The sequence below is a fragment of the Chamaea fasciata genome, unplaced genomic scaffold (assembly GCF_029207755.1).
Source record: "Chamaea fasciata isolate MVZ Bird 193981 ecotype frontalis unplaced genomic scaffold, bChaFas1.0.hap1 SCAF_19, whole genome shotgun sequence".
Lineage (NCBI taxonomy): Eukaryota > Metazoa > Chordata > Aves > Passeriformes > Sylviidae > Chamaea > Chamaea fasciata.
Window position 1 is genome coordinate 2,373,906 of NW_027094104.1, and position 27,608 is coordinate 2,401,513.

A 27,608-nucleotide genomic window follows, 5' to 3' on the forward strand; every position below is an offset into this window, starting at 1 on the left:
TCTCAAACCGCAACCACCCGAGTGGATGTATTTAAAAGACTGCAAAAGCACAGGGCATGCTCACATTAGGATGCTTTTCTAATGAAGTTTTTAAAACAACTTGCACTCGGTAAGTGGTTAAATGCTGTAGAAATAAAATCTACTGAATTGTTTGACATGGGATAAATTTATTTAATAAAACAAAGCAAGCAGATTGTAGTTACCCACAGTTTATGAAGTGCAATATGACTATCTTGTGTAATAAGTCTAAATCTGTTCACACATTAGTGCATCTAGTCCTTTGACTTAAGTTATTGCACATAGAAATTAACTCATATAAAAGACCTGCGTACAAGACATGCAGACTTCATGAAAGGCAAATAATGCCTACAGAATCAGCAAACCCCAGAATCTACACAGCCTGGAATGGTCAAGGAGGAGTTCAGGTAACAAATATAACTACTAATATTTCAATTAAAGGTAACCAAAATAGGTGTTCAAATATAGAATTAATTTTAAATATATTAAATGCTAGTTTTCTTTTGTTTCAGGCAAGGTGCTGTTTAAAAAACTTTCAATATAATAGTTTCATTTAGAGATGGTAAATCATCAAGTTATACATGGAAATTTTGATTTACATCAAATGTGACAACACAAACGTACAAAAAATTTCTTAAAAAATTACTTAAAAAAAAGAATCATGTTATAAAAGGCGAGCCAAAACTCACCTTCTTTGTAAACTAAAACATTTTCTGACATCCATGAACAGTTGGCAACACTTGAGTATCAGAAAAACATTACGTGTTAAGGAGTGGATATGTAGTGTTCAAACCTAGAATTTACTGCATACATTTAGCCTTGATTCATTACACCTGACAAAGAAAAGGCAGCTTCCCCTTCCCCTTTAGTTTTGGCCACTAATTAGCAGAAAGAGTCTTTAATCATGATCAGCTCAAACAACTGCAATGCTTGAACTCCTACGCCACAAAGTCCAAGAAACCAATGCATGGGGGTCAAAATCTGTCAGCCACAGCTGCTTCCACAAGCACCAGGGGCTGTGACTGAGGATCCGGGCCCGTGCTTTGGGTGTAAACACAGTGCAATGGAAAAGACCCACAGCAACTAATTCCTGTCAGAAAGAACTCGGTGTTTCAGCACAGCAAGAGGCTCTATGCACAGTTAGGTCACTACTCCTGGAGATGTGCAGTGTTGACACTTGGTGTGTGTGCTAATGTCTCTATAAACATTCAGAATTAATCAGGAACCAAGGCGATTGTACCTCACTATAAGGCGGCTTGCTATGGTTTGGTCTCATGGCTTTACCAACTTTTTTTCCTCATTTATAAAAATCTGACAGTCCCACCTTCGCTGATAGTTGTGTGTTTTATGGCTAATTGCTTCCCCCCCAAAAAAAAGCACAAGTTCTGTATGAAAAAAGTAATGTGTATACAGCACATTGAATCACAATATTACCTATACATCCAATTTACATTCTTTTATCCTGAAAGCATTTCATTATTTTGATTGCTTGACACAAGCTATTGACTGCAGAAGTGAAAGAACATAAAACAGTTCATTTTACACCTCCAACTGCCTGAGAAAGAAAAATATTCTTCCAGTTTTATAAATTCATTCCTTATTTAGGATTTTTTTCCATTTGGCACGCAGTTCCTTTGCTGCCAAACAACTTTGCAGTGCTTTAATGCACATTAACATAGCATGAAAACAAGCTGAACAAAAGGTGCATCAACAAGCTCCTTGATCTGTTACATTTGAGTTCCTCCTCCCTCCCCACAAAGAACAGGTCACCTCAGCCTCCCAGTTAAAATCCTGATGGCAGCCAGTACAAAAATAAATCAACAGCTTAATGGAATGGAACTTCATGTGGCTGAAGTACACGGGAACAATTACCAGGCAAGTAAGCACACAGGAAGGGGGATAGGCAGTCCTCGGGAGGGGGGAAAAGTGGCACAAGTTAAGGATGAGAACTACAGCACAGTTTATAAAACCATGAGAGTGACTTTTATAATACTGTAAACTGCAAGTCTTCACATGTCATGGTTGATCAGAGGCCTCCGTGCTCAGATCTTGAGGAGGGCACGTGGAGGAGCGGGGATCCATGGCTGAGTGCATTAAAGGAATATAGACATCATCCATGTTTGGCATGACAAAGATTTTCTAGGGAAAAGATGCAATGAAATGAAGTTACATTACATTTGTCACTTGTAAACTTAGTTTTCCAATTTTAGTTTAAAAAATGCAACACATTTACAGAGAAAAGGTTCTCAAGCTTAGCATTGTTTGAGTCAGTGCAGTGCCCATTAACCGAAACCATTTTGTTGTGTTACAGCTGTAAATGAAACTCAGAAATATGAACATCTCTGCATGTTTCATTCAATTAAAATGACACTACAGGAAACATCACCAACTTTTCCTAATTGCTTTCTCAGCTTTTACCCATCCATACACTTTCAAAATGCAATTTTAGTAAAAATAACTGGTTTTGATTTCTGGTTGACTGTATAGGTTGGGGTCCAGAATCAAGCTGGACACTCTTCCAATCCTACATTTATTTGAAGGGGGCTTTCTTCCTTTTTGCACTATGGTCAATGTGATTTTTAAAAAATTACTTTAAAGGAAGTAGTAGGAAGAAATAGTGCCTTGTCTGTTCTTAATTTTAGGCAACAGTTTGGCCCCCTGTCATCTAAGAACATATCAGATCATGTTCTTATTTGAGTGCTACGAATTTTACCATGCTACCAATTTCAAAGAAATGTAATTTTCATCTCTAAAGCAGATTTCCACCCAGGTCTACACCTGAGTCTTGAGACCATCCTAGCAGTCAGTTTCAGCTGAGCTCTCAACATCCTTCCCACTGGCCGGGAGCAGTGGAGGACATGACTAGTTATAAATGAAATGGGACATGTGAAAATTAAACACCCCACCCCTTTAATTGACCAAAACTATCATCAATGAAAGGAGAATGTAAAGGCAACACACCTGGAACTCCTGTTCCAGTTTCCTTGCTATCCAATCTGTTACATGAACCAGAGTCACTTCCCTCTCACCAAGTTTTGGCCGCGCTTTTAACTCCAGGTAGGGAGGCCTTCGGAAGCCGTACCTTGGGAGAGAACACAGCGGGATTTATTACAGACACCCCAACAAATAAATACTGAAACCCGTAACAATTTTCACTTAATAACAGTTCCTACCTCAGTTACAATTAACGTGTACTGCACCTTGCCCAGAACCCACTGGAACCAGGCTTTACTTATTTTCTTAGCTGCAATCCCTTGCGTAGCACACCTGAAACATCGCCCAGCTCTGCTCCGAGCTCCTCTTACCATATTCTGTCAGTGGGTGGAGGTGGAATGTTAATCACTAGTGTTCCTCTGCACTCCTGTACTTCAACTGTTAGCAGCAATGGAGTATTGGAGACCTCTTCAATTTTCTTCTTAATAAACTCAGTCTCTGTTGCTTTCTGAAAGTATTTTGACTTCGTAATTTTATCCACAATTCTCATGATTTTACTTGTCCGATGTCCTCCAACATACCTTCAGACAGAGAACAGGAAAAGGACATCAAAATCGTTTTCTTAAACCTATTTGCTAAGAAAGACATGGATGTTCTATTTAAATCATTGAAGTTTTTGATATAAAAATTCTGAACAGGTCCGTGGCCAAGCAGTACATCCTAGGGCCTGCACCCAGCAGCTGTATTCTGGCAGCTACAGGTGTCTGGCAGAAACTCTGTTCAGCCTGAACACTCCTTCCCAGATGGCACTGGAAACACAGCAATTTCTAAAACTGCAAATACACTTAGATCATTTATGCCAGCAAGCTGGCATGAGAAGTGACTACTTGTCGACTACTATTCCAAAAAAATTGAAATTGTCAAGACACTGATGCACCAAGATGTGCACAAATCACCAGCATAGAAGGCCCAACCATCGTGTCTAATTATTTAACTGTGTGTGCTGAACAAAAACGTTTTAATTTTAAGCTAGTGCAGCACTTACAAGTATAAGGATGCTGAAAAAGAAAAGGAAAAGAGTTTTGGCAGTGGGTGGAATGATATTCCAGGAATGGTTAACTATGTCTGCAGAAAGTGGGCTTTTCCTGGCAATTGTGTCAGACAGCATTCCTGGCTTTTGAAACAGATGCTTTAAGGGCTGAATATGTATTTTCCTACCCCTATCTCATGTTGGAAATACACACTCCAAAAATAGCACATTTGGTATTTTCCACACACTCTATCATGTCTAATTGCGGCTCTTGCTGTTACGTAGCAGAGATAACCTTCCTAAGGAAATGACATTTTCCTACCCAGGGAAAAAATAAAACTATTCTTACACAAACTTTTACAGTTTTGTCCTTCACACAACATACCACAAAAAACTCTTCAGCTGATATAAAAATAAATTTCGACTTTGGGATTTTATACTAGCTGTATCTTTACCCAGAAAAAAAGTTATTCTCCCATCAGATTCTATAGTGGTAGTAATTCAGATTTTTAACAGGTGTAAGAAATTTTTTTTTCAGTATTTTACATTAAGATTCTTCATTCTCCCTCTTTGTCCTCTTGATAAAAAATTCTTTATATGATCCATGAATTTCAAGAAGATATGAAATCCATCAATTGCAGTAATTCAAACAACTCTTCACACAATTTTCAAAAGTGTTCAGGAGTAAAATACTAAAATTCTCTGGAACATTTTGAATAAGTCATGAGTCTTCTGGCATAGTCACTGTAAAAATCACTCAGATATGTTCAGACATAAAAAACACTGTGACTGTCTCAGACATTCTGGGCTCAGACATTCAGCTTTCTCATTGCATGGCATAATTGCAATCAGATGCAGAAAGCAAAAAATCAGAGCCGCAGCCAAAACAAGAAATGATGTGGCATCACTGATGTTGGGAAATTTTCTCTGAAATCCATGCATCAGAGGGCAGTATTGCACAGCCCAGACACATGAAGTCCTCAAGGCAAAAAAAAAAAAAAACACAACACAGAACTGAGCAAGAAAAACAGGCTTGAATAACAGTTGTTTGCTTAAAGAAAATGGAACCCTGGAAATAAGGGATAGGCAGGATCAGGGTAGGGGTAATACTGCAGAGAGAAGGTTTCAAGTTTTCACCCAAAATCCTGTTCTTGGCGCTGCTACCAGGTGGGACACACCGGGGAAGGTCCCCAGAGCTTCTCTGGCCTCCCAGCAATTCAGAGGAGAAGGGACTGGGAGGTGGCCAGGGCAGCTGGGAGCAGTCCCTGCGGGGCTGGGGTGACCAGGGCTCCACTGCTGCCCTCCGCCCTGGAAAAGGGCCACTCAAAAGGGCTTGCTTCATTGCTTGGACACACTCTGCCCTTTGGGGGACAAAGAGCATCACAGGACTGGCACCGGGTATCAGGTGTGGGGAGGGAAGCATTAACAAACAGCTCACCCTTCTGCTCCTGGGGTCACCTGCTTCTCTCCTGCCAGCTCAGGAGCATCATCTTCCTCCGAAGAGCCGGCGCTGGAGGATTCCTCATCGCTGTCTGCAAGACAGTATGCCCTTGGCCTGAAACTGAAACAATGCGATTTCCAGGTCAAATGTAATGTCCTCAAATAGCTATTCATCCTGTACAGCTTTGGCTGACATTACAGGTTTCTGAACTGTCCCCTCCCCTCTTTTATAAATACTATCTGAAAGAACAAAACCAAAACCTCTCTGAAGCCAGTCTGGCAGAACCAGCTTTCAAAAGAGAAATCTGTTTTCCCTAGTGGAACATAATCCTTCATGAGTGAGGCTGGCACGGGGGTGGCTATTCTACATATTCAAATCAAATGTGGAGATTATTCTAAATACAGTTGGAAGCATCTCTGTTGCTGCTCATGGTTTTCCACGAGTTGAGCAGAATTAGGGTTGGACAAATCATGTTGTTTGAATGTTGTGGGGGAAAGAAGTGAAGAAATAAACAAACGTTGCCCTTCGGGTACAAAATACCACGTAGTAGTGACTAATTCCTGTGGAAGATTTTACATACACAACCACAAGAAAAACTTCAAATCTTTTAAACGGATTTAAATGCGAGAAGGATTCAGTGGAGACACCTCAGAATTAACAGATCTCTACTGAATGCAAAAGCTTGAAACAGTTACACAACACAGGCTTCAAAAGCATATGGCTTTAGCCCTAGGGGACTATACCCAGGAATATAATACTCTACAGCATGTTCAGAATACACTTTATAGCTGTGTCTTCTTTCTTTTTGTGTGTGTGTTCTTGGAAATGTATCTGAAGCATTAATAACCCCACACAGGGCAGGGACTGAGGCCACTGCCTGTTATTCTGTACACACAGAACAAACTGGTGGCTGCTGCATGAAGTCCTACAGTGAAGGGACAGTAGAGGTGCAGTTCACAGTGCACAAGACTCCTTCCCCACTGGAGCAGCAATCCCAGGACCTGTCCACACTGAAGCATTTCCTACCCAGGCCGCGGAATCAGAATTGCAAACCTCTTCCTATCCAGAGCAGTATTCTGTACCTGCAGAGGAGTGAAGGAGCGAACCAAACTGAGCCACCTCCCTGAGGATGTGGGGGTGGTGGGTGGTGCCTGTCACTGGCCCAAATAGCAATGCCGGAGCTGCTCCTCACACAAATTCACGTTTTCAGGTCAGATTCCAGCTACATGTTTTCCACCAGGCTGTGACCTCACTTCTCTTTCCTGTGCACGTTGTAGCATCCAGCTCAAAGCGTGCTCGGGGCATTCTGAGGTCTGTCAAAGCTGTCACCTTCTTACAAGAAGGTGTTTTATTTCCTAGTTGAAGGGGTCCTCTGAAGAGCCCCACAAGCACCAAGTGGCTCAGACCACAGGATTTCCTCGCATTAAACAAAGCAACAATAAATAAGCTTGAGTGAGATTTCAGGAGAGCTCTGTATACAATGGACCATTTATGTGACACAAACATTGGCAGAAAAAAAATCACTTTGGAGCTACTGTATTGTTCCTGTAAAGATTGCACAATATTTTATGAATTGCCATTTGTCAGTTTGTTTTTATGTGGTTCAACAAAGCCAAGAGGACTGATGGGTTATGACGCTGCAGTAACTTTGGGTTAACCTGCCTGCTTTTTGCCTCATCTCCTGTTTAGCAGAATCTATGATGCATTACTTCTACAAAATTGGCAATCAAATAGTTTCCTGCCCTTTCTGAGAGCAGCCTTTTCCTGAGAGGGCACGCAAGACAGCATTACCAGACTGTCTCAGCACACTTCACTTCTATTTCAAACAGCAAGTGCAACAGTGACCCATTTGTCTTGCTTTACGCTGACAACAGCCAGAGACAGTTAAACCCCAGAGCTGCTTTCCGCCCAGTCCCCTCTCTCTGGATGAGTAGGTGCCTTTCTCACACCACTTTGTGGTTATTGCATCTCAAGAGATTGTTTGTTCTGAGCTTCTAAGGGCCAGAAATGAGCTCAGCTACCAACATGCATCGCTTACTGACAACGTGACCATGGATGCAAACACATGCAGAGTAATTTGATTTGTCACAGCAATTGTCAACTGATAATTTAAAAAGCCAGCAGAATTAAAATTAACTGACACATTGGTAGGCATAGATGAGAATCAAACTGTTCTATACGTTTCAGTCCTTAATTTATTTAATATCCTATTTTGTTTAAGGAGAGAAAAAAAAACCAAACAAGCAACTAAAAAACCCTCATCCAAACTAGAAAACATTAGACTGCTCTTTATGTAAAGCAGCTACCTGGCCCTGAGCTTTGAAACATCCCAGCCCTGTGCAGGGAGCAATGCAGTTAATGCTGATACCTTCAAGTAATTGGTTGCTTGGCTACAGGCACTTAAATCTGCCTTGCTGGGGGCCTATTGCTCAGCCAGCAGCAACCTGATTTTTATATATGAATCAGAGTGTTCACTAATTATTTCTGAGGCTGCTTCTGCACTGAACAGATATGAAAATACACAAAGAAAATCCTGATGGGGTGGGGAAGAAAAGCAAGAATTCGATTTGTGTAGATGTTTCTTCCTCTATCCCCCATTTTTTGGGCAGGCAGGATTAAAGGGATTTTGAAAAATTCACACCTACCAGTTATAGTGATGTAAATTCAGAAATACTTATTTCAAGCAGTGACAACAAGAATCTAGGTCGATTTTAAATCCTCTGAATTTCTACCAGTGTATGAGATCATTCAGCCATTAGTTTTCTTCACATTTATTTTCTTGTCATGACTGCACTGAAATATAGTGCCGATCTAAGTATTACTTCAAGATATCTCAGAATAAATGGTCAGAGCTACAACATGAGTATAACAAAGCATCTAGTATCTTAATCGTGAAAGACCATATTGTTTTGTTCACAGCTAAACAAATGGCCAGATCTAGAGACTATTTGCTTGATTTGTAGGCAGTGGTTGTACATTAAATCAGAGACCACCTACTGCTCAGGGCCTGCAGATTTCTTAAGTACAAAGAGGAAACAGCACAAAAATAAATGGACTCCAGAGCTGGGAGTGGATCCAACCAGGGATGGATATTTGATAGGTGCCACTCACTAGGTTAATACAAATGGACAGATGGATGACATTCAAACGTGGCAAAAATGAGAAGAAAAGCTCAACCACAAAGGATGTAAGTTACTGCATGGTGTCTGCTGATGAGTTCATCTACATAAGGCACTTCACTTGGGCATAGCAGGCAAACAGAAGATGGCTATGAGGAAAAACAGAGACTAAAGCAGGGATGTGATTACTGCCACAATGCAATAAAGCTTTTGAAAAAGTCTTTACATAACAATTAGAGCCTGTTTACCTTCCACATTGTTTACTGCTCCATGGTTTCCAGCTGCAGCTGTACCATGCAACAGTGGCCTGTTACACCTGTCTATCTCCAGTATTTGAGTTTTATCTGGATAAACCCCAAATCAAGCGTAAGACAAAACTAAATTTTAGTCACAGGACATTTTAAAACCCACCTGAAATATATATATAAGATATTTGTACCACAGAAGCCTTTCATTAGAATTATCATCAACAGCGTAACCAAACAATAAAGTTGCACAGAAAAGCCATGCTCCACACCCACTCACCCAGACATCCCTAAAACTCCTTTCAATCTACTGCAGAGCCAGAGCTGCAAACACACAAGGAAAATCCCAGCTTTTCACAATGAAAGCACCATTGCCATCCCTTACCCTTCCCTGCCGATCTCGCCAACCTTAAACGCTTCCCCAAGTGGCTCTTTACCAAGTTTGGTCAAGTTCATCTTGGTCTCCAGGGTCATTAGAAAAGATCCATTGTAGGACATTTCCAAATCGACCCACAGTCCTAAAATAAACAACAGAAAAGATGTCACTTGAAGCGCAATCACAAAGCAAGTCTTCTGATCACATTAAGCTCATGAACAAAGTCAGACATAAATCCAAGCCACACAGAGAGAGCAATGAGTACAGCTAATGGTCTAAAAAAAGTACTGTGATTTACACACACCTAAACTGCTTAAGAGATGTGAAATGAGACAAAGGAAACAGAACACCATCAGGGATTCACTTCAAAACTATTTAGAGCATTGCTCCAAGCCACGCAGTAATGGGGACACTCCTCTACATCACTGACGATGTCCAAGTGAAGCACAACTTGAAATCCCAGAGCAATATTGCTCCTCTCACATCACAGCCTGCTGCCTCTTGTTCTGCCACTGGTGTACTGAAGATCCATGACAAGGTTCCCTCAGTAACTGAGCTACAGGCATTCCTTTATGATTCAGCATAAACAGGGTCACTACCTAGACAATTCTAGATGTGCAATATTAAGTTAAATCCTGTTGTCTGTGCAAACTATTTGCTTTTTGCAATCTCCAAAAGAATTGTCCTGGGAACACCGTAAGATTAGCTCAAGCCATTGAAGTGACACGCTGCACCAAAGCTGTAAGTATTTGTCATCCAGAGGTTAGAAAACAGATGCCACTAAACACAGATTATACATCTTCCATTTCCACGTATGGCAGCAGCACAAAACTGTCCCTCACCAGTACCAGGCACATCATCCACTGACCCTTTCCACTTTTTGTTTTTTATTTAGAAGCAATTAATGGTGAGAAAAACTGAAACCAGGACAAATGGTAACTGCTCTTTGTGTTTTATTGTTCTAGAAAAGTCACACTTTATCAGTTAAAGAACTACTGTTTTCTTTTCTGCAAAAACATATCCTTATCATAATCCCACCCACTCGTGGTAACAGAAATACAGGCAGCTCCCAAAGACCTGGTCACTGGCACCCTGCGAGGTGACAGGCTGGAAGCAGGATGAAGGCAAGTTGGTGCTTTAGGAACCCAAGTAACTCCTTTCCATCACATTTTTTCTAACACTATTTTAAAAACCAAACACAAGAGCTCAAACACAGCTTATAAGGATTTTTCTCTTTACAGTAGGAAAGTATCAGTAAGATCACAGAAAGCATGAGAACAGTTTAACAGACTTTTTGGATAATCAGTGAGTCAGCAGAACTCAATCATCAATATCATTTTAGCAGGAGATCAAATTAAGCAAAGGATGCCATTACTGAGAGGGAAAATTCCTTCTGACCAGAAGATGTTCGTACATTTTTTCCAGAGGGAAAAAGGGAGGGAGAGGGAGTGAAGAATTGGGCAGATGGTACAATTTATTCCATTTTCTGGTTCCCTAGCCTTGACAGAATTACAGTAAAAGCCACAGTGTATGCTGTCACCCAAGCAGGACTGCATTAACAGAAACAAGATATTTTTCTAATATTGTCTGTTAACTAATTTAGTTAATTAGAGAAGGCATATAATAAAAAAAGTATTTTCTTTGTAACGAGCATTGGTAAAAAAAAAGTATGGATGAAACAAAGCACATCACAATTCGTAACTGTGCTTTAAAGCTTCACAAAAGGCTACTTCAAATGACTGCCTCAAACACTTCATAAAAACCCCAAAAACTTAGAAGCATTCATTCTGGATACTGCCCTGAAACTGTAGGGTTTATTCCCCCACATTCCCCAACAAATCAAATCATTTACCCATAGGCCAACTTACCAAGAAATACACTTATTATGAAAACAAACATTCCCAATTGTCAACCCCTTGTTTATGTCCTTTTACATGCAATAACAGAACAAGTTATTCCAGTAATTACTCACTGCAAGCTCTTAAAAGCCCTAAGAGTTCACATGTTAACTCCAACAGTATGGAAGAAGTTAAAAAGATTAGAAATCCTACCATAAATGTTTGCTTGTCACAGTTTAACTGAACAAGAAACTTAAGGAACTAATTGATCTCATTGCTGTTTCAGCAATTAATTGAAGCCAAGTGTTCAGTGGTTCCTAAATCCCATCTCATGACTTGGAACTACAGTCCTTGGTTACAACTGAAGTTATGAGAACAGAGAAAGGAATTCAAAAAATGTTTAAATCAAGGCAAACATGCTGACAAGAACCCTGAAAGGAAAGCCTGAGTAAAAAAAAAACAACCCTATGAAACCATTTCACAAACATCACTCATGTAAAGATTTTAAAAAAAGTTTTCCTTTGTTCTGTAACTCCAAATAAAACTTCTACCAATGGTGCAACCACTTAATTGAGAACACTGGAGGGCTTCCTAAGCACTGCTGTCCCACACAGGAAGAATAAGACAAGAAGCAGCAATAAGCTTTAGTTTCCCAAATACTAACTGCACTCCAGCTTATTCCATCTATTCAACTCTTTATTTCTCTTAAAAAGACAGATTTTGTTGCTCATGACAACCAAACAGTTTGCTCTTTTCAAACACGTGTTGTTTATAAAGCTCAGTGGAAAATATTCTTTGGGAAAGTTGAGAGCAAAGTCCCCAGTGTTTTATAGATAAGGCTGTTCCCCAAAGAGTTGCAAGTCTCAAGCAGATAAGGGCAAACAATAGCATTTGGATACAACAGGCAGCATTAACTAATGTTTGTCCAAGAGGATTTTAATATTTCCCCCAAGTCTGTTTTGTTCAGTTTTATGAGGGAAAGGTTAGCACCCGCTATTCCTCGTGCTTTTAGCCAGTGATTTGAGTGGCACGAAGTTTTTAGTACTAAAGTTTGTTATTCTCCCCCTGCAGTCCGTGCATCTGGTACTCTTGCAAAGGTCAGGTGACACCACACCAGGTCTTCCAAGGAAATGTTTCCCTTTAGGCCAATTACATTGACTGGAGAAACTCTGATACAATTTAAAATTAAAAACTGCTCTGATTTTATCTTAGATGGCATCTAGCTCTCCTCAACGTGTAGAACAAATGCTTTTGAGGCTAAAAACCATTATTCCAAGTTGGGGGTCTTTTTTTGCAAGACTACTTAAGTGACATGAGTATCCTCAAATATGTGACCATATGCAAGCCAGAAGGAACAGAAAACAAACAGTTCCAATTCATAAAGCAGCAGTATGAAAGTCTTCCAGCTTTTTAAAAAAAGCTGTATTTAATATTAATGACATAAAATGATCCTGTACTTTGAAGTTCATTTCCAAAACAACACTGTATTCTTGCTTTCTAAGCTATTACAATTATATTTTCTGAATCCCTGTTTTCAGAACAGGGCAGCTTCTCTTGGAGAGCCAAGAGCCATTTTCTCCTATGGTCCAGAATCAGATCTGTCTCAAGGAGATGTGCACTGCTCTCTGCAGTCCATGACAGTATCAGGTAAGTGTCTGCATCTCTGTTGCGTGCAGATTTTAGTGTCGTTCAGTAATTATTTCCTATGGAAAGACACGATCACAATTCCACATATACAGAATTACATTTACACTGAGCCTGAGATAAAGACCCCTGAGTATCTCAGAATAAGCTCTTATTCCATATACCTAAAACACGCACAAGATAAACAGGTCAACATTTTGTTCTCCACAGATACAAAAGGCAATACCAGCAGGTTTTTTGCATTTTACCTCTGTGATCAATAGAAGGCTTGAAGGCTTGAAGGATCTTGGGCACTGCTATCCCCATGTCAAGCTCAGTCAGAGTCAGCTCATTCATGAAGTAGGGCAGCTAAAAGGACAGAATATTAAAAAAAAAAAAATCAAATACATGTTATGGAACTAAACATCAGTTTCCTGAGAGAAGAAACCTCATTAAACTTCAGGAATTGACTGAGCTGAAGTGTCACCAGTGAAAGAACACAAATGTAATTACACAAATTTCCTACTATTCTAGAATTTCACAGTTTCCAGTTTCAAAACTTTTTAGGGAGAGATCGGGCATCTGAACTTGTTTTTAAAATTACGCTGAAGTTTAGATGCTGACCTTAAACCATCAGCATGCTTTTTAGTCAAAGTATGTAAAAAGCTCAAAAATGAAGTGTGAATCCTATTTCACTGTGAATAAAAATCAAAGACTTCTTTGGATTTTAACTTCAGTCGTATATTTATCATTGATGTTTTATCAGTGTCTCAGCTTCTTTTATCTGTGGCAAATTCTTTCATAGAACATTACCTTTTAAATCAGTATCATCGTTTTAGTAAAAGAGAGGCAGGGAATCATGATTTGGGTAGCTATTCACTTAAATATTTCTAATTGACAGACAACATATCTCCTGTGAACAGACACTGCTTTCACACATCAAAGATACATCCAGTTCCCATTCCCAGTTGTTCCACTTAAAAAATTACCAGTGAGATGTCTGGGTACCCTGCTGTCACAATTGTGGAAGCAGACAGGGCAGAATTAGGCTAGCGGTTATTTCCCAAAGCAAAGGCAGCACTATCTCACAGCTGGTGCTGGCAGCTAAATTTCCAAGCTTTTGTCAGCAAGACAACAACTTCCTTTGCCTTTAGGAACAGGGAAACTCCTCCCCAAACATCAGGAGCTGAAGGCCTGTGATGAACTGCTGCAGCTCAGAAGGGTTATAGAAGGCAAGGGAAGAGTGAGCAGTTGCTCAAAAGCATCACTCCTCCCTTCATCCCTGAGATGGTGCAGCTGATGGAAGCTGTGTGCTGTCACCCCACAGAGCCTTCTCCGTAACTATTGCTCCCACTGACCTCCTGCAGGTATTTTATGTCTGAAGTTAAACAGGAACACATTACAGTTGTGGTTCCCTGGTGTCCTCAAGCTTAAAAGCAATCTACTATTTCTCAAAGCACATTTCCTACTTTATATGCAGTTCTATTCACTCCTAATGTAAATACAATAATACATTAATTTTTACATAAAAATTTGACAGATACAAATACCTAATCCAGCTGTAGTTCATTTTAAACAAAGCAGCAAAGTCAACATGCTGAGATTCATCAGAAACTGAACTGCCATTCTGTGGCACATTTATTGTCTTTTACATGTGAGTGTGAAGTAAATCTTTTTTTGTATCATTTTAAAACTCAGACTGTGTTTCACTTCCTCCACAAGGAGTGTATAATACAAGTGTTCCAGATCTGATACCTTTATTTTGCTAAGTTTCATTTGGATCTTCTTTGACACTAGATCAGACCAATACTTCTCTCCTAAAAAATCCCAAAATATTCTTCCAAGCAGAGCATTCACCCAGGCCTCCTGTTCTTCTTCTTCAGCTTCCACATTGGCATCTGGCAACTGAAAACATATAACAGAGGTTATTCAGCTCTACAAATTCTATAAAATAAGGACAGAAAAGGCCTAATTTATATGGGAAGTTCAGTATTAAGAGCCCGGGTCAGCTCAGAACACCAAATGCTCAGCACAGGGAGCAGCTTTACAAATGCATCAGCTGGGCTGCCACGAGCCTCTCATCATCCTGACATGCAGCAGAGGGAATGAGACCACACAGATATAGATTGACCTCTGGCAATGAAATGAGAAAGTTGCATGTAATTTAACCTCTGGCAGAAAAAGCAGATCAACCCAGAGTGTGCAGACTTATAAATGTGCAGTAACAGATACTCTTCTCTTGCCAGTCAGCTCTGGAAGAACAGGTACTCTATTCTTCCTTTGTTGTATCAAAAATTTGGAAAGCAAGACCCGACCTTACACCTTAAATCCAGGTGAGAAACACCACAAATAGATGATAAACACAATACAGGGAATCACACTCCTCCTTCCAGTGTCTGCATATAGGATTCAGGAAACTGTACCGTTCCCTCTGCTGCATTAAAGGTTTTGATTACAGTCCAAGAGAATTCTGTCTTGGTTTCCTTGAGAACCATCTCAAAGCAGCTGGAAATATTAAACATTCAGATGCTGCATCACTGACTACACACAAAAGCCAAGGCAGCTGAAATAATTTTGGGTGTGTACACACACCACCACGACAAAACAGGAAGTTTCCATGAAGGAAACGTAACATATTAAGTGCCTGCAATGACAGAAGAATTCACCACCCTACATTATTCCAGGCAGAACTCCTGAAGCTAGGAGAAAGGCAGTGCTTTCTAAGACAGGCAGGTAGATGCTGCAGCTCTGAACATCAGCTCTTGGCAGCTACTGCTTGCAAGGGCTGCAGCCTGGCTCTGCCAGGGTGGCTGGGTGAGGAGAGTCTGCTGTGACGCAGGTTCCCTGCCAGCACTGCTCATCTATTTATAGAACGACTTCTGACACGTGCCAGACTCAGCAGCAAATCCATCACAGCTTCAGGAGTGGTTGGGGGCTAGAACATGTTTTCCTGGGGGAACACAAGATGTGTTTATTCATACATTACTCCACGGCCTCCCATTCCCTTTTCTGGGTATTGTACGGATGTCTGGAAACAAAGATGCATGGTATGAATTACAGCTTTTAAACAAACACTGGTCATGCTTAACATTAAAGACATGTTTATTGCGAGTGTTGTACTTAGTATTAAGGTTTTGTTTACTGAGAGTGACTCAAATGCAGTCCAGGAGGCCAAAGGATTAGTAAGAGCTACAGACACTGTTCATCATTCCTTTGGAGCACAAATATTACCTTTTTCACAGCTGTAGGGCTGCTGTCTGCACTGAGGACTGGACTACCTGAAGGGCTTTTCTTTTCTTGTGGAATACACTTTGCCATATAAATATTGTAGTCCAGAAGCATCTTCTGCCTCACGTTGCCAGCCAGGTCCTTGTGCTTCGGCTGGGATGTGACGTCTTCCGCACTTCCCTTGCTGCTGCTCCGGCTGTGTGTGAGAACTCCAGACTGACCATCAGTTCTACTGTGTGCTGGCAGCATCCCTAAAATCAAAGGAATGATACCTGCTCAACAGAGAACAAATCTGACAGCCAAATCCCACCATTAACTTTAAAGGAACAAATTTACTCCGCAGATATTTCTCCTGAAAAAAGAACAGCGTGATGCTTTCTTATTGTAAAGGCTAAAAGGAAATTCTCCTGCTGTGTGTTTAGGTGGTCCTAAACTCAAAACAGCCAGTATTTGCTGTGATTCAGCACTCAGCAGGGTGTGGGACTGGAGGAGTCAGCTGATCAATAGCATATTTAAATATGGACACTCACACATGTATAACACATGGCAGAATTCCCAACAGCCCTGCTGGGGAATGCCTAAAATAAAAGTCAGGTGATTGAAATGCACCTATGACTAAAGTTGTTGTTTTTTTTTTCCTAATCTAATCATAGGCAGTCACAATTAGAAGGACTGTCAAAAGCATGTAACTATTAGAATTTTAATTAGCTATTAATTTTGCATTTGCATTTCAAGAAGTTATGTGCCAGAAACAACAAGGTTAACTAATTTTTAAAAAGCTTCTCAGAGAATAAAGAGAGAAAAGCATGAGTCATTCAGGTTTAAAATTGTTTCAGAGGATGGGTTTAAATTAATATTCCAAACAACTGATCAATATGATAGACTAATGTTTGCTGCTTCTTATATATATATATATATATATATATATATATATATATTAGTGCAGGACCTTTTATTTAAACAGAGAAATGTGTTTTCTTGTGACACTAACCCATGAGAAAGCTCTACCCTTTACAGGAGACTAGAATGGAAAGAAGGATAAATGGGTAACAAGAGAATTGAGTCTAATACTGCAAAGGTTGACATCAGTTCCAACGTACAAAAAAAGAAGAGACTGAACAATTAATCCTTTACAAATATGACAGGAGTTGTTCCAGTCACTGAAAAACAGTGTATTCAAATAAAGTAGTCTAGAAATAGTAATAATATTTGAAAGCATAGAGCCAAGAGGGAAACAGGTGGGGGGAACAAGGTGGCAATGAGAGGCCAAGGCAAGGAGAAGAGTATCTTTGGTATTATTATTTTTCGCTTGTAAAGATCACTGTGGCACCACCAAAGCACAACTTCGGTTTGTTTCTTTTGCCAGACTTCTACAAGAATACAAAATCTGAGTACCTGGCTTGCTCCCACACAAACTGGATGGCTTCTTTGCCTCACACTTGAGCTTTGATGCGAGAAGAAACCTTCTGAACCACTCCTCCTTCTCCCTACCCGTCCTTCCAAAGAGATAAAGCACTTGATCCTTTTGGCAAGTGTACTTGGCTCCATCCTGAGGTTTCTTGGATTCCTCATTGTTCGAGTCCACTTTTTCAGCAGGTAACTTTTCCTCTGCAGTCTCCTTCTCAGTCTGGGCCTTGGCCATGAAGTCATCCTGTTTGGCAAGTTCAATGCAAATGGGGTATTTCTTATTCCAAATTCGTTTCCGTGCCAGACTCTTGGGAACCAGGGAAATCTGAAGGACATATGAAAGGCTTAAATGAATTTATTTTTCACTTGTATCCTTCGTGTTTCTATTCTCAAGTAAAGAACACAGGAATGCAAGAGATAAAGGTCCCACACTGGATCAGCCAGTTTAACTGACTCAAAATTGCTGGTGCATGTCCAACCCACTGCTATCACTAAGTCTTTGGTGAGCCAAGCCCTGGAATTAAAAGAAAGGCCATTTAAGCAGATTATACCATGTGGATTAGAAACTCTGTTTTCATTTAGATCACCTTATTCTCATGGATTTGCAGAAAGAATAGGAAAACCAAGAACTGCATTTCTGGGACCATAGGGAGATAAATAGATAATGAGATAAAATAATCAGAGTCCAAACTGAGTTTTGAACACAACTTTTCATGCCCACCTTATGAAATTGAGCGTTTGAAGTTGGTGACAGCCACATCAAATACATAACAGTCAAGCCAAAAGACTGATTTGCAGATACTTATATTCTAAACTCAGTATATTTATACTGAATTAAGACAATGCAATTGATTAGAAGAGTGGTTAAAAAAAAAAAGTTTAAAATTCTTATGTGGGGTCTAAACTCAGCAGTGTTCTCCAAAAACTGTGGGCAAATACCTTGAAGAATAGGCATCATTTGTTTATTACAGTCAGGGCACTTGGCACTTCTCTAATCAATTGGGGCTGGGGAGGGGGAAGTATTGGAAATTTTTTTTAAGATTCCATGGGGTACCACCATCAGCCAAGTGCTCCCACAGAACGTGACAGCTTTGCTTCTCTTTGTGATGGGAAAAAAAATCTCCAAAAGGCAGGAATCCTAGCTTTTGCTTTATCTTTTTCAGTGTCTTCCTTTAATGGAGGCAGAGCTGACGGCATGCTCTTTTCCCATACAGACTCAGAAAAAAGGAGGGAGGTTTTCCTCACTGTTGCCTTGGTCCCTCTCTCCCTCTCACTTCCAGTCAAGTCAAGCGTGGTTTCCTCCTACATCTGTACTGCCAAGGCCCTCGACTGCTGCAGCACATTAAAAAAATCCATTCCCTTAATAATTAGGTATTGATGTATTATTTAAAACAATGCCAATGGAATCAACTTCACGTGGCAACTCTTGAAATATTTGAGGGAGGCAAACAACACGCAGGAAAACTGTCCTAGCATTATTGCTGATGCACTCTTCCAGCTGCAAAAACTCCCCACCTTCTTCCCCAGAGTGGGGGTACCTAGAGCAGGTCCTGTTCCAGACACCTCTCACTCTCCTCTTTCACATTCACACAGGATGAACATTCCCTCTTTGAGTGAAATGCAAATATTGCCTCAGCTGCCATGGGGTAAAGACAGCCACCAAAGATGAGGCATTTTGGTGTAACCTTCAGAACAGCCCCGCGGTCCTCTCATGCATTGGGAATGAGCCTCAGAGCTCCCATGAATTAACTCTGCTCTCAACTGCCAGAGGAAAATCATGCCTTTCCCTTATTGTGTAAAACGTACTTTCTTCTAAATCCTGCTCAATCTTCCTCCCCAGCACAACCTTTTGCAAGTTAGTCACGACGACAGTTTTGTTTAAATAATGACAGAATGTGAAAATAGAGGAGTGAAAAAAAACTTTCAGAGTTAAAAAGAATCTGCAAAGTATTCTCTGTTAAAATCAGATACAAGACTCACCTTGCTGTCTGTTAGTTCATAAATTTTTTGACTGACATATGTGACTTCAGGCTTTGGCTCATTGTACACGGCTCTTCTAGAAATATTTTTATTGGGTTTGGAAAGTCGTAGGGTGCTGCCTTCCAGTCGCACATAGACGGAGTGAGTCAACGTAGCATGGTATGTTTCTGGATCATAATTATAAATTTCATTCATCCATCCCTAGAGAAGAAGACACTGTTAACAGGCTTTTAAGCTGCTGGAAAACCAAGTACAGCACGTACCTAAAAACTTTATTATTTTGCCAAAGTTATTTCACTTAGTGCACAAACAGAATGAGGCAATAAATGCCCTAAACGAGGTAGCACCAAAGCAACAGAGCACAGATGAGGATGAAATATCTCAGCACACAGTGTGTTTTTTCTGACTTTGTTTAAGCAGCACAGGGTGCTCTCACCTCATCCCCAGGAGCCACGGTGGGATCTGCAGATGCAGGACGCCAGGAAAAGCCACAGGGCAGGAGGGCTGAGCAGTACAGCAGCTCCTCTGCTCCCAGCAGGCTCAGACACTTTAATCACCCAGAGCCCAGGCAAAGCAAACAGCCTGTCTGCTCACAGACAACACCGACATTGTAATCACCACAATTAAGGACTCAGTGGAAGCCCACAATGGACTTTGCTTTCATGCACCATCACCGTTTGAGATCACTTAGCATGTTGTGCAACTGCCCAGCTACAACACAGGAGTCATACACGTGGATTAAATTCATTTCATTTCTGTGCTGTAAAAGCAGCACAAAACAAGGCAGCCAGTCCTGCTGTAACAAGCCTCTAAGTGCTGACTCTGACCACGGGGGTGACGTCTAGAGGTGACAAATGGGGTAGAAGATAGGCAGAATACTCATTCAAGGAGAAGTCTTCCTTCTCTAAACCTGCCATACAACATTCTTTGATCATTGTTTTTATCTGCACATCAAAACCCTAAATTCAGCATGAACCTCAATGTTCATCGATGTCAACAGAAAGTGAAGGGGAGCAGAAAGTCAAACGGCACCTTTACGAACACCTTCATTATTACAGTGGGGGGAAGGGGAGAGAGCTGAATGAGCACCCCAGCATTCCTCCAACCAAAAGCTGGAACTACCTTATGCAAAACATCCCAAAAATTACTGCAAGATTTCAACTTACTAAAGAAGTTTCCACCCACCCATAGAAATGTCAAATTTACTTTTATGCTCATTTTCTTCGTTTCAGTGCCCCATAATTTCCCACAGTAGACAGCATACCCTTTCTTAGGTGCCATAGTAACAGTGATATCTGTTTTGCTTACTCCAACATCCAGCTCCATTTTCACTACAAACCCTGAAAAAACTAGATAAATTAGCATTTCTTTTATGTTCAGGAAAGATTAAGCCATTCATCTTTGCTCAGCTCCAAAGCAGATTACGTCTTTTATTAATAGAAATGCCTATACCAGGACATACTCTTTGAAGAAGCTTCATGGTTGTTTTTTTTTTCCTACACTGGGTTATACACGACTCCCATATAGGAAATACAATGCATGAGGAAGATTTTTCTATAAGCCATCACACTGTGCACAGCAGGGCTGACGTAGGTTTGAGGCACATCCCACCTCCTTCCTAGAAATTATTTAGCCAAGACATCTTCGAGCAGACAGCAATTAATTTTCAGCCAGGAACTCCAGCTGGACTTACTGAAGCACAAGAACATCACGTGAGTTGCCCAAAGCCACTGTGTGCGGGAACTGGAAGATCCATATGGCCCACAGAGCTCTGGAGCAGCTCCCACCTGCCCCCAATCAGATCTCCAAGCTATTTCTAGCGCAGACAAAGTCTGGAGCCTGCAAGCCAGGCAAATGTACAGATGGGAATTTGCTGCCTCAGAAGTTTCTTGCCTTCTCCTGGAAGGCCGTTCAGCTGGCACAGAGAGAAAGGGCTGCTTGGAGAGTGGGTCATTATGGAAAGCTCAGTCACATGAGCCCTTTCCCCAAGTCTAACAAGCTTTCTATTTTCAGCAGAAAGGTTGGAAACTTCTGGGTACATGTGGTACCCAGGAAGGAAGGTCAGACTGCACCTGACATTCCTTCAACAGCCTGTTTGGGATGGAACTGTGATGCAAACAAGGAGTGATTTGCTCATTGAAATCTTGACTTCCCTGCGCCAAAGTAAGAGGTAAAAATCCCTCCTGCTCTTCTGATCCCTACCATGTGCCCAGGCTTTCCAGTTCAAACAAATGGATTAGCTGTACAATCTGCCAAACTCACAATTCTCACACCCTGCATTGCCTCCCCTGCTCACCCACAGCCCAAATGAACTGCAAACACAGCCCAACCACCATCAGCAACTGAAGAACCAAGCTTAGGTTTAAGTATTTGGGGTTTGAATTGCAGACAAGAGTCAGGACAAAAGAGAGCACATTCCTACAAACCCCTCCTTGTACTTAAAATTTTAGTTTTCTAATTTCTAAGGATGAAGTTTCTTCTTCGCCCTCGATTTTCAAGTTATTTTGCTAGAGAGATATACTGCATGGCTGACAGTAAAATGTTAATGCCTCACTAAGTGATGATTCCTCACTCTAATAATGAATCTGAAAATCTGTGGCAGCTAAAGGAATTTTATCTAACGGTGTTAAAGGGGTAACAACACCACCTGCCTTCTCACTTCAGCGATCTTAGTTCTGTAAATTGTTTCACCTAGCTTCAAAAACACTGAGAAGGTTATCCAAGAAGCCCCTAAAGTCATGCCAAAACTCCTGCACTTGAAGAACAATTTCAGCAGAAATACCTCTGCCTCTCTTTCTGCAAAACCAAATTGGAACAAAAGATTCACAGCCCACGGAAACTGTTTTGCAACGCACCCAAACAGAGAAGTTGTGTTACCATAATGTGCTAGCAACACATAAATTCTCCCAAACTACTGAAGCAACAATGGATTTCCTTGTGTAGGAGAGGAGTGACTGCAGGATAGGTCTTCTCTGTTCTAGAGAAGTTGTTAAAATAAGAAATTTAGTAATTCTGGGAGGACAATGACCACAGTCATATGCCAGTGTGCAGCTGATGGCCATTTACACTGATCCTGTGATCTCCATTTATAAAGGTCAGCAGCTGCCCCACAGTCCCAGCTGAAAGCAGGAGAACGTGCCTGCCCATCAGGCTGGGAAGCAGCCTGAGCACGGAGCTGCTCAGGTCACAGGCACAATCCCCAAGCCCTGGGGAGCACTCGGCTCCCTGGGACATGGCCACCTATAAAAAGTTTCAAAAGCCACCCTCCCCAGTTTGATTTTCCTCCTTCCTGACTCTGGGCTCCAAAATTTTTACTCAAACTGCAGTTCAACAGAATAATTTATGTAAGAACTGCGCAGGCCTTGTAGGTACCAACTTTTTAGGGTTACTTATTTAAGGTCTCAGGTGTATTACACCATAACCTGAGAGAGGAGGATGGGGAGAACTGCAAAAGATCCTTATGAAGGACCCAGAGGGCTGGGGGCATAGACCAGGTCTGTGGGTAAAAATAAATTAAAATCATTACTTATGATACTTTTAAATACATTAAAAAAAAAAAATCACAAAAGCCACTTTCACAATACAAACCCAAATCTGGATTAAAACCCTCCCTGAAGCTTCTTAGTGATATTAACTGGTTTAATAGCCATTATTATTAAATTATATAATCAGATGCTTCAGCATCAAAATTTTTTCAAGACAGCTGATCACTCAAATCACACTAATTGTAATAGTATCCCTCTTATTACCACTATTTTATAATACTTCAACAGTATTTTGCTTCTTAAATGAGGGAAAAATATAAAGCTTTTTTTGAGCTTCATTCTCAGGGAATCCAAAGACATAAAAAAGGTCTGAGGTAGGAGAAGCAACCATCACCTTAACTGGAAAAAACATTTGTCTGCCAGAGGCCACTATCAAACATGAAATCCCTTGGATGGTACTCAGGACTAGCACGCTGATAAAAAGCCTCCTCTTCCTGTACAGCTGTGACTCAAAACCTCCATTTCTCCAGCAGGCACTGCCACTGTCTAAAAGTTCTTTCTAATGGAAAGGGCAAATTTATCATTTCCATTTTAGCTGTTACTTAAAACTTTTCATATCAGCCAGCACAACACAAGAGAACGCACAGTCGAAAGGCCAAGAAGGAAGTCAGAAAAGAGTAATGGATTAAAGAATGAAAAAATGTGGGCAGAGAAAAAAAAAAAAAAAAAGATAAGGAAGCCAGAGAAGTGAAAACTAAGGGAATAGGCAGATACAAAAACATGCAATGAAGATGCAGGGGTTTTCTGCATTTTCTGGCTCAGGGGATGTTTTCCCCCAGTACCAGGGACATTTGACTGAATTAAGTACAGACACCTATAAAAACACACACTTACCAGCACAACAGAAATTTACCTTCTCTCACAGCCAAGGAACAATTTTGTGGGAGACAATAACCTGTTCAAACATTTCAGCAATTGCTGAGGGGAATTTTGCACTAGTTTTCAAAACCTGGGAAACGCAGACTTCTCAAACAACATTTACATGGGGGACAATGCACACACACTTGTACAAAAATAGCTGGAGAGCAGTTTGGCAGAATCCCAGCTCCTTGAGCCCCATATGAAGGGATCTTACTCAGAGCATTTATCATAATTGCGTGATAGCAGTCCAGGCCAGAATACCAGACCAACAAGCTCTGAAGAGAACATCTTCATGCAAGAGCATCAGGTTGGATTTTCCTGTATCCCTGAGTTTTGTTACAGGTTAAGTCTTCAGCTGCCTTTTCAGAGGATCTAAGCTGTCCAGTACTCATTTTGACAGATGCAAATAGAAAAGAGTTGTATGAAGGGGGAATAAAAACTTGAAATCTGCTAAATCACATTACATTATGTTCCACTACAATATGGGCACCGAGCTGGTTTTTAAACTCCTGAAGCTTTTACATATTAGAGACAATTACTTTGTGTGTTATGAGCACAAGAAATACTCAGCTAGTCATAAAAACCATTAATCTACATTTCTACAGACTTCTCCGCACTGCTCATGTCTTGCCTACAGCCATTTTCATAAGATGTAACTCCTCAATAAAAGCATTAAAATACAGTTTAAAGGTTCCTGACTAAAAGCTGACATCTCAGAGACAGCCTGACACCAGGCAGAAATGAACACCAGGATCTTCACCAGCTTAAGTGCCGAGGAAGGGTCTTGGCTCCAAATAACAAGGACTGAAGTCAAAGTTTGTAACAATTTGTACTGGGGAGCAGCAGGTAATTCAATTGGGCAGACAGGAGTGTTCAGCCTGAATTCACTACAGCAAACAACAACCACAACTCCTATAATTCACAAAAAAAGGGAATGCCAAGGTAGAACAAGGGCTACACATGCAATTGCCACGTTTGTGCAACAAAGGTAGAGTTTTATATTCTGTTTATCTTTTCAGTTACCTAAAGGTACATGAAATTAGCCATCAATACACTGTAGAGTCTACAGTATTTACCATCTGAATTTAAATTCAGGAGATCTTTGTGCTGTTACAATTGGAGATGCACCTTCAAAAAGCTCAATTTAATATTTACACAAATACAAAAAATGCCTGCACAAATAGTCCGACAAGCAGGTGATATCACGTGAAGGTCGCACCATCAGCACACAGAAATGGTTCTGCTGCACACCAGAAACCAGTAGGTGTTTTACTGCTCAGAATCCTGCAATTGGGAAAATATTATTTTAATTCATCACAGATGGAGATTAGGAGGGCAGGACAGGGACCAGAAGGAACAGAGGGGTTGGATGGATCACAGCTGGAGAGGCAGCAAAGTGACACACGGAGTGACGGCAACGCGCAGTATCTCAACAGGTGGAGGGCAGAGAAGAGGAAGGACAGACTTTCATTTAAAGCCCAGCTCTCAGGCACATTTTGCTGAACTGCAACTCCTCCTCCCATTTCAATTAGCTCATGTTTGAGGAGGACCCATATGCTCTCCAAATCTCTATGCTCTACTTGAACACAGTGCTTTTGTCTCCGCTTATGAACAGACCAGACAAACAAATTACTGCCTAGACAGCAAAATATCCCAGAAACAAAATACATCTCCCAAGATGCAGCTTCAAGCACAAACGTTATTTTACACACTGAACTTTGACACTACTTGCTCTCAGTAGTTCAGTTGGATCATTTCAAATCTATCAGCAAAGCCATTTGTCCTTTTACTTTTGAAGAAATTCCATTTTCTACAAATCCCTAAAGACACCCAAGTCTTACATATTCCTGGATACTAAACCATTTGTGCCCCTGCCAAAGTGAGTTGACCCTAAAAAACTGTTTACAAATGGGGACATTTCAGCTCATTTACACCCTCAGGACAAATGTGGTTTACTCTTTCTACCCAAAATAATGCACACAGACACACACAAAATGCCATGACCTCACCTTCAGTATTTCAGGTTCTTTGATGTCTAGAGCTCCTGTATTCCATCGCTTTTTCATGCTTTTATGCAATTTGAGATACTCATGAGTACGTGGAGTAAGAAGCCAAATCACACAGACAGCTACCATAAATCCAAGGGCCATTCCAAGTAAAAGTCCACTTAAATAGCCAGGGAGAGGGATAATAAGGTAAGCATAGACTAACAGTATTAATAAGTATAAAGTTTTCACTGGTATTTTGGGCTGTTGCACATCCAGATTATTTTCATCTTCACTACTGAGCAGAGTAACAGTTTCCTCAGTCACCTCAGGACTGACCCCAGTTTCAGCAGGTTTATCAGTTTTGCTTTCCTCCTCTAGCAAGAAGAAGTCTTCAGAATACAGTTCACAAAACTCCTCATCCTCCCTGCTCACTAGTGCAGACAATGAACATTTTTCAAGTACGACTGAAGGTTTTGACCCCACATCCTTTGTGCTTGCAGACTGAGAGCTTTTGGTCTCCATCTCTTTTGCATTTTCTTCTGCCCCTCTTGATTGATCACTCTTAGCCAGGTTAAAGTCACCCCCAGAGAAGTCCCCTTCCGAATCACACTCCTCTTCCTTAATGCTGTAGTTGTTATTGCTTTCCAAATGGCCATTCAAACTGGAAAGGTTACAGAGTTCTGAAGCACTTGAAGATAAGGCTTTGGGCCTGTGGCTACTACTTTCATCACCCATTATTTTACTGAGCAGCTGAAGAGGCTCGTACATTACCTCAGAAAGGCGTCTTTTTGTGTCCTCAATTTTAGCCTCCATTTCAGGTACTTTAAAAAAGGAACGAGTGTCAGAGGGGGATGTTAATGGAGAGGAGGGGGCAGTTTTAGAGTCACCACCTGAAGCTCGAGGTTGAGTGAACTGTTTGAACAGATGCAAGTTCAGTTTTGAGTCAGGTGGCCTGTAAGACACAGCTTCAGACTCCTGTTTAGAAGTGTCTGTAGACAGAGATTTCACCAAGGTTTTCATTAACTGTCTATGTCGCATCGGTGGGGTGGGTTCTTTTGGTTCCACTTCTGTCGAAAAGGACTTGACTAACCCCTTAAAAGGCTTTGAACTAGAAACTGTGGATGATCCGCCAGAGCTGGCAACTGATCTGGAAGGGGATGAGGATGGGGAAGACAGACTGGATTTCTGTTCCACAGGTGGTGCTGCTGCACCTGATGCGCCAAATGTGTGACATGAGTGTGACGATGGAGACAGGACTGGTGGCACTGCACTGAGTATCTGGGATGGGGAAGGAGAGTCCAACAGCTTTACAGTTTCTGCAGTTGGCAGGACTGCAGGCGAGGAGGACAGCGGTGATGCAGAGTTGGCCATGTTAAGCGAGGTAGCTGGACCAAAAAGGTCATGGCCGGTATGCTCAAAGCAGAGGTCTTCCTTGGCTTCAAGTGCTGTTACAATGCTTTGGTCATCTAGTTCCTCATCAGGAAACTCTTTAAACTCCTCTTCCTCCTCTTCTTCCTCCTTCCCAAATGCAGAGAAATGAATAGTGATGGTTTCTCGGGAGACAGATCGTTGGACCTGCACTTTTGGTGTTGACTGCTTTGAGGACATTTCACCAGTTTTCTCTGCATGGCTACTGTTCCGACTTGTCATTGCAGGTTCCAGAGATGTGTCAGAGACTGGGAAGAAAACATAACATCATGTTAAATGCATTTTTCCCCCTTCAAATATCCTTACTTTCAACCATTAAGCCAAACACAATTTTACGCAAAAAAAAAAAAAATCCCAAACCAACTCACACCAACAAAAGAACAAGAAGCAGGAGATGCCTATGCTCAAAATTACAGACCTAGGTTACTGGGTGCCACTCAACATATTTCTGCATACCACAAAAGGGCAATATTAAAATACACCAGGCTGTTAAAATTATCTTCAAGTGCCCTGAAATTACAGTTCATCTCTGAAGCATCACCTATTT

At 41.0% G+C, this 27,608-nt stretch overlaps 1 protein-coding gene across 3 annotated transcripts in view; it reads right to left on the reverse strand.

The window, feature by feature from the left end:
* Nucleotides 1-687: 687 nt before the first annotated feature.
* The window catches only part of TEX2 (testis expressed 2), a 44,940-nt gene continuing 18,019 nt past the window's right edge, over nucleotides 688-27,608 (reverse strand). For all 3 annotated transcript variants that reach the window (XM_066200282.1, XM_066200283.1, XM_066200284.1), the window contains exons 2-12: nucleotides 25,655-27,309; nucleotides 19,240-19,440; nucleotides 17,248-17,584; nucleotides 15,856-16,103; nucleotides 14,380-14,529; nucleotides 12,894-12,993; nucleotides 9,173-9,305; nucleotides 5,421-5,543; nucleotides 3,324-3,533; nucleotides 2,980-3,100; nucleotides 688-2,157 (exon numbers count right to left, since the gene is read on the reverse strand). In XM_066200282.1, the coding sequence (XP_066056379.1) occupies nucleotides 2,035-2,157; nucleotides 2,980-3,100; nucleotides 3,324-3,533; nucleotides 5,421-5,543; nucleotides 9,173-9,305; nucleotides 12,894-12,993; nucleotides 14,380-14,529; nucleotides 15,856-16,103; nucleotides 17,248-17,584; nucleotides 19,240-19,440; nucleotides 25,655-27,283 (3,375 nt within the window). In that variant the 5' untranslated portion in view covers nucleotides 27,284-27,309 and the 3' untranslated portion in view covers nucleotides 688-2,034. The remainder of the gene's footprint in view (nucleotides 2,158-2,979; nucleotides 3,101-3,323; nucleotides 3,534-5,420; nucleotides 5,544-9,172; nucleotides 9,306-12,893; nucleotides 12,994-14,379; nucleotides 14,530-15,855; nucleotides 16,104-17,247; nucleotides 17,585-19,239; nucleotides 19,441-25,654; nucleotides 27,310-27,608) is intronic.